This window comes from Sciurus carolinensis, chromosome 6 (genome assembly GCF_902686445.1).
Source record: "Sciurus carolinensis chromosome 6, mSciCar1.2, whole genome shotgun sequence".
Lineage (NCBI taxonomy): Eukaryota > Metazoa > Chordata > Mammalia > Rodentia > Sciuridae > Sciurus > Sciurus carolinensis.
The window spans coordinates 61,511,978-61,519,826 of NC_062218.1; the positions used below are offsets into that span (position 1 = coordinate 61,511,978).

At 36.2% G+C, this 7,849-nt stretch overlaps 1 protein-coding gene across 1 annotated transcript; it reads right to left on the minus strand.

Moving 5' to 3' along the window:
- Positions 1–7,210: 7,210 nt before the first annotated feature.
- LOC124986632 (histone H2B subacrosomal variant-like) lies at positions 7,211–7,579 on the minus strand. The gene has a single exon (XM_047555125.1). It carries the CDS (start codon positions 7,577–7,579, stop codon positions 7,211–7,213), a length of 369 nt encoding a protein of 122 aa, XP_047411081.1.
- Between the last annotated feature and the right edge of the window lie 270 nt (positions 7,580–7,849).

Here is a 7,849-nt window from a genome sequence, read left to right on the forward strand (position 1 = left end):
ACTCCTACACCTGGTGACTAAATAATATGCAATTGAATGGTGCAATGATAACAGAAGACATCAGGGAAGAAATAAAAAAATTCTTAGAGGTAAATGAGAACAATGACACAACATATCAAAATCTCTGGGACACTATGAAAGAAGTACTAAGAGGAAAGTTCATTGCATTGAGCTCATACATTAAAAAAATAAAAAGTCAACAACTAAATGACCTAACTTTTCATCTCAAAGCCCTAGAAAAAGAAGAACAGATCAACACCCAAAATAGTAGAAGACAGGAAATAATTAAAATCTTCCTTAGTAGGAAGAATGAAAACGGGGGTATCACAATGCCAGAACTTCAACTATACTACAAAGCAATAGTAACAAAAACAGCATGGTATTGGCACCAAAATAGACAGGTAGATCAATGGTACAGAATAGAGGACACGGACACAAACCCAAATAAACACAATTTTCTCATACTAGACAAAGGTGCCAAAAATATGCAATGGAGAAAAGATAGCCTCTTCAACAAATGGTGCTGGGAAAACTGGAAATCCATATGCAACAGAATGAAACTAAACCTCTATCTCTCACCCTGCACAAAAATCAACTCACAATGGATCAAGGACCTTGAAATCAGACCAGAGACCCTGCATCTTATAGAAGAAAAAGTAGGTCCAAATCTTCACCTTGTTGGCTTAGGATCAGACTTCCTTAACAGGACTCCCATAGCACAAGAAATAAAAGCAAGAATCAATAACTGGGATAGATTCAAACTAAATAGCTTTCTCTCAGCAAAGGAAACTATCAGCAATGTGAAGAGAGAGCCTACAGAGTGGGAGAATATCTTTGCCACTCATACTTCAGATAGAGCACTAATTTCCAGAATCTATAAAGAACTCAAAAAACTCTACACCAAGAATACAAATAACCCAATCAACAAATGGGCTAAGGATATGAATAGACACTTCACAGAAGAAGATCTACAAGCAATCAACAAACATATGAAAAAATGTTCACCATCTTTAGTAATAAGAGAAATGCAAATCAAAACTACACTAAGATTCCATCTCACCCCAATTAGAATGGCTATTATCAAGAATACAAGCAACAATAGGTGTTGGAGAGGATGTGGGGAAAAAGGTACACTCATACATTGCTGGTGGGGCTGCAAATTAGTGCAGCCACTCTGGAAAGCAGTGTGGAGATTCCTTAGAAAACTTGGAATGGACCTACCATTTGACCCAGCTATCCCACTCCTCGTCCTATACCCAAAGGACTTAAAATCAGCACACTACAGAGATACAGCCACATCAATGTTCATAGCTGCTCAGTTCACAATAGCCAGATTGTGGAACCAACCTAGATGTCCTTCAGTTGATGAGTGGATAAAGAAACTGTGGTATATATATACACAATGGAATATTACTCAGTCATAAAGAATGATAAATTTATGGCATTTGCAGGCAAATGGATGAAATTGGAGAATATCATGCTAAGTGAGATAAGCCAATCTCAAAAAACCAAAGGACGAATGATATCGCTAATAAGTGGATGATGACACATAATGGGGGGTGGCAGGGGTTAGTGTTAGGGTTAGAGTTAGGGTTAGGGAGGGGGGCAAGAATGGAGGAAGGAAGGACTGTATATAGGGAAAAGAGGGGTGGGAGGGGTGGGGGGAAGGGGAAAAATAACAGAATGAATCAAACAACATAACCCTATGTAAATTTATGATTACACAAATGGTATGCCTTTATGCCATGTACAAACAGAGAAACAACATGTATCCCATTTGTTTACAATAAAAAAAAAAATCCAAAAGGCGAAGGATCTCACTGATAAGCGGATGATGACACGTAATGGGGGATGGGAGGGGGGCAAGAATGGAGGAAGGAGGGACTGTATAGAGGGAAAAGAGGTGGGAGGACTGGGGGAAGGAAAAAAATAATGGAATGAATCAAACATCATTGCTCTATGTAAATGTATGAATATGCAAATGGTATGCTGTTACTCCATGTACAAACAGAAACAACATGTATCCCATTTGTTTACAATAAAAATAAATTAAAAAAAATATTAGGAAAAAAAAAAAGATCAAACAACTAAGTAGTGGTCAAGCTAGGATTCGGACTCCGATGGTTCGGGTAGCAGTATTGTATGTTGCATATTGTATGACACTTGGAATATCTCCTTACCTAGGACTTAATTAAAAAAGTGATTTTGCTACCTAAACTCTCAAATTCTAGAATTACACAGGAGTTCATTTATGCATTAATTAAATAATTCCATTACTCTTTCATCCATTATATATTATAATCTTACCATGCAACAGCTTTAAAAATGACAAAAGTAGACATGATTTCTGTTATCCTGGTATTTAAGGGTTTGGGAGCACAAATAAATATAAATATTTCACACAAATAAATGTGAAATTACAAACTTTCCTAAGAACTTTGAAGGAGAAATACAAGATGAAATACAAGGCTGTAAGAACATTTAAAGATGTGTATATGTCCTGATTGAAGGCAGAAATTCCTGAGGGGTTGAGCTTTGGATTGGGATTACTAAGGTCTTGAAATTTTTCAACATTTCTAAATCTCAATCCATACCTGTAAAATAGGGGTAATGGATTGTGTCTTAGTGAGATAATAAATGCAAAGAGGTTACCTCAGCATTAAACAAATATTTAATAAATGAAAAAAAAATCAGAGCTGAAATCAATGAAATTGAAATAGGAGAAACAATTCAAAAAATTGACAAAACAAAAAGTTGGTTCTTTGAAAAAGTAAACAAAATTGATAAACCCTTAGCCGCACTAATGAAAAGGAGAGAGAAAACTCAAATTACTAGAATTTGTGATGAAAAAGGAAAGATCATGACAGAAACCATTGAAATACATAATATAATTAGAAGTTACTTTGAAAATCTATACTCCAACGAAATAGAAAATATCGAATTTTTAGACATATGATCCTCCCAAACTGAATCAGGAAGATATACACAATTTAAAAGATCAATTTCAAGCACTGAAATAGAAGAAGCCATCAAAAGCCTACCAACCAAGAAAAGCCCAGGACCAGAGGGATTCTCAGCTGTATTCTACAAGACCTTTAAAGAAGAACCAATACTCCTCAAAGTATTCCAGGAAATAGAAAAGGAGGGAACTCTTCCAAAGTCATTTTATGAAGCTAGTATCACTCTGATACCACAATCAGACAAAGACTCACCAAGGAAAGAAAATATTAGAACGATATCCCTGATGAACATAGATGCAAAAATCCTTAACAAAATTCTGGCAAATTGCATACAAAAACATATTAAAAAGATAGTGCACCATGATCAAGCGGGGTTTATCCCAGGGTTGCAAGGTTGGTTAAACATCCGGAAATCAATAAATGTAATTCATCACATCAATAGACTTAAAGTTAAGAATCACATGATTATTTCAATAGATGCTGAGAAAGTGTTTGATAAAATACAGCACCCCTTCATGCTCAAAACACTAGAAAAAATAGGATTAGTAGAAACATACCTCAACATTGTAAAGGCTATCTATGCTAAGTCCATGGACAACATCATTTTTAATGGAGAAAAACTGAAAGCATTCCCTCTAAAAACTGGAACAAGACAGGGGTGCCCTCTTTCACCACTTCTATTCAACATCATCCTTGAAACACTAGCCAGAGTAATTAGACAAAGAAATTAAAGGGATACAAATAGGAAAAGAAGGACTCAAGCTCTCACTATTTACCAATGACATAATTCTATATTTAGAGGATCCAAAAACTTCACTAGAAAACTCCTAGAACTAATAAATGAATTCAGCAAAGTAGCAGGATATAAAATCAATACCCAATCAGCATACTACAGTGATTTAGCCACATCAATGTTCATAGCTGCTCAATTCACAATAGCTAGATTGTGGAACCAACATAGATGCCCTTCAACAGATGAATGGATAAAGAAACTGTGGTATATATATATATACAATAGAATATTACGCAGCCATAAAGAATAATAAAATTATGGCATTTGCTGGTAAATGGATGAAGTTGGAAAATATCATGCTAAGTGAAATAGGCCAAGTCCAAAAGACCAAAGGTTGAATGTTTTCTCTGATAAGTGCATGACAATATATAACGAGGCGGGGGGGGGGTGGGGTGGCAGGGAGAAGAGAAGAATGAAGGAACTTTGGATGCTGTAGAGAAAAATGAGGTGGGAAGGGATGGGGGACAGAAAGATAGAATGAAACAGACAGTATTAACCTCTGTATATGTATGATTACATGAATGGTGTACAACCATAGAAATGAAAAGTTGTATTCCATTTGTATACAATGAATCAAAATGCAGTCTGTAAAAATAAAAAAAGATTTTAATAAAAAAATAAAATCAATACACATAAATCTAATGCATTCCTATTCATAACTGATGAATCCTCTGAAAGAGAAATTAGGAAAACCACTCCAATCACAATAACCTCAAAAAAAATAAAATACTTGGGAATCAATCTATCAAAAGAGGTGAAAGATCTCTACAATGAGAACTACAGAACGCTAAAGAAAGAAATTGAAGAAAACCTGAGAAGATGGAAAGATCTCCCTTGTTCTTGGGTAGGCAGAATTAATATTGTCAAAATGGCCATTCTACCAAAGGCACTATACAGATTCAATGCAATTCCAATTAAAATCCCAATGACATTCCTCATAGAAATAGAGAAAGCAATTGTGAACTTCATCTGGAAGAATAAGAGACTTCAACTAGCCAAAACAATCCTGAGCAGTAAAAGTGAAGCAGGAGGTATCACAATACCAGACCTTAAACTATATTACAGAGCAATAGTAACAAAAATGACATGGTATTGTCACCAAAATAGACAGGCAGACCAATGGTACAGAATAGAAGACATAGAGGCAAACCCACATAAATACAGTCACCTCATACTAGACAAAGGATCCAAAAACATACAATGGAGAAAAGAGAGCCTGTTCAACAAATGGTGCCGGCAAAATTGGAAATCCATATGCAGTAAAATGAAATTAAACCTCTATCTCTCACCCTGCACAAAACTCAACTCAAAATGGATCAAGGACCTAGGCATTAGACCAGAGACCCTGTACCTACTAGAAGAAAATGTAGGCCCAACATCTTATTGGCTTAGGTACCAATTTCCTTAACAAGACTCCTAAAGCTCAAGAAGTAAAATCAAGAATCAATAAATGGGAAGGTATTAAACTAAAAAGCTTCTTCACAACCAAGAAAACAATCAAGAATGTGAAGAGAGAACCTACAGAATGGGAGAAAATCTTTGACACTTGCACCTCGGGTAGAGCATTAATCTCCAGGATATGTAAAGAACTCAAAAAACTTAACACCAACAAAACAAATAGCCCAATCAATAAATGGGGAAAGAAACTGAACAGGCACTTCACAGAAGAAGAAATACAATTGATTAACAAATATATGAAAAAAAATGTTCAACATTTTTAGCAATTAGAGAAATGCAAATTAAAACTACACTGAGATTCCATCTCACTGGTCAGAATGGCGATTATCAAGAGGATGGGGAAAAAGGTCCACTCATACATTGCTGGTGGGACTGCAAATTGGTGCAACACTCTGGAAACAGAATGAAGATTCCTCAGAAAATGTGGAATGGAACCATTATTTCAGTCCTCAGTTTATACCCCAAAGACTTAAAATAAACATACTACAGTGATGTGGCTACATAAATGTTTATAGCAGCTCAATTCATAATATTCAAGCTATGGAACCAACCTAGGTGCCCTTCAAGAGATTGAATGAATAAAGAAACTGTATTATATAAACACAATGGGATGTTACTCAGTCATAAAGAAGAATGAAATTATGGTATTTGCTGGTTTATAGATGAAACTAGAGAGTATCATGCTAAATGAAATAAGCCAATCCCAAAGAACCAAAGGCTGAATGTTCTCTCTGATATGTGGATGCTAAACATACAATAAAGAGTGTGTGTAGGAATAGAAGTTTATTGGAAAAGAAAAAAGGGAATGAAGGAAATGGAGGGGAGATGGGAATAGGAAAGACAGTAGAATGAATTGGACATAACTTTCCTGTTTACATATGTATACACGACCAGTGAAATTCCACATCATGTTCAACCACAAGCATGGGATCCCAATTAGAATAAGTTATACTCCATGTATGTATGATAGTTCCAAATACACTCCTATTGTCATGTATATCTAAAAAGAACAAATTAAAAACACCTCCCCCAAAAAAGAAATCGACCCAAACTACATCAATAGAGGATGAACAATAAGTTGTGACACTGTTATGCTATGGAATCTTATATAGCATAGGAGTGAAACAAACTAGAGCTACCTATTTCAATAGGTCCAAATCATGGAAGTGCACTATTTAGAGGCAAAAAAATGCAGGCATGAAAGCACACATGTAGCATGATCTTATGTTTTAACATAGCAAAATTAAACCCACTGTTTACAGACATTTAGGTATCAAAAGGACAAAGAAAAGCAACAGACTGGGAAAGAAAAAAAACTCAGGGTATAGGAAGCAGATTGGGAAAGATCTTCTGTAATCTTTGCAAAGTTCTTAAAGTTCATCACTAGAGTGGTAAGTTCATGGGTGTTCTTAGGGTAAAAATGTAGAACCATTAAACTCAGTGAACCAAATCCTCACGATAAAATTTACATGGACATCAATGGAGCTGATTAAAAATTCAGGAAATAAGAATTAAAGCAAAAAGGAATAGTTAACATGTTCTATAAAGCATTCATTAAGGAACTAATTGGTTGAATGAAGTTTTAGCTGGAAAAATGCTTTATGATAAAAATTATTAGTGCTGGTATATTGCTCGTTAAGAGGTTTGTCTTCCTAAATTCCACGTCATATGACCTGGTAGTCAAGATGGCTGGGTCAAATAATCCTGTACATAGATAACAATATCTTAAAGATACAATAAGCATTGGATTTATATGATGAGTTCATATACCTGTAAGAAAAACAAAGTTTCTGAGTGGAGTTTGGGCAGAAAGCTGGTGTCAGGAAAATATCTAGTCAAATAGTTAAAAGGCAAGATAGCAAGAAAGTAATCTCTAGAGATAAGAGAAATAGGAAAATATCAGGAAATACCACCATGTAATAAAAAAGAAGAGTGACTTCAACATTGAGAGGCCTGGGTAGTAAGTTTACTTTCCCCAAGATTTGGTTAAGTTGGTAGTTCAGGAGCTGACAAATCTGTGCACTGCTTCACTTCCAAAAGTCACTGCGTACTTTGCTAGTTGCTCAGGCAACAGCATGTACACCGCCTTCTGGATGTCTTCAGGGGTGAGGGTACAGCGCTTTCTGAAATGCATCAGGTGGTGGGCTTCCTCAGCAATGCGGTCAAAGATGTCGTTGATCAGAGTGTTCATGAAGTCCAAGGTGCGATATGACATGCCCCTCTGGGGAACAACTTCTTTAAGGACCCTGTTAACATAGAGTGAATAGTTTCTTTGGCCAAAATTGGTACTGGAGTGCGACTTCTTTCTGGAGATTGATCTTCGATGTCCTCTGAAGCATCTGTACTTTTGGATGGTGCGTCTGGCCATTGTAGATGTTGCTTTCCTTATTAGTTAAGAATGAAAAGAAGGGCCTAAGTTGGAGGAGTTCTCTTATTTATAGTGACGTGTCACAATCACATTGCTGGGGCTTCTCTCTGATTGGTGGTTACTTTTCCTACGTCACAATCGTGTTGCAATGGCTCTGACTTGTTAAGGGCAAATCCTGTTGTTGGCCAACCAACCTAGAACTTTCCCAAGGAGATAAAGGGAGTGTGGCAGGAAGATTGCGGCTGACTTGAGGGCAGGAAAGAGGACTGC

What these genes read in the sequence shown, in the direction of transcription:
- LOC124986632 (XM_047555125.1), bottom strand. Translation starts at nt 7,579, where the DNA reads ATGGCCAGACGCACCATCCAAAAGTACAGATGCTTCAGAGGACATCGA.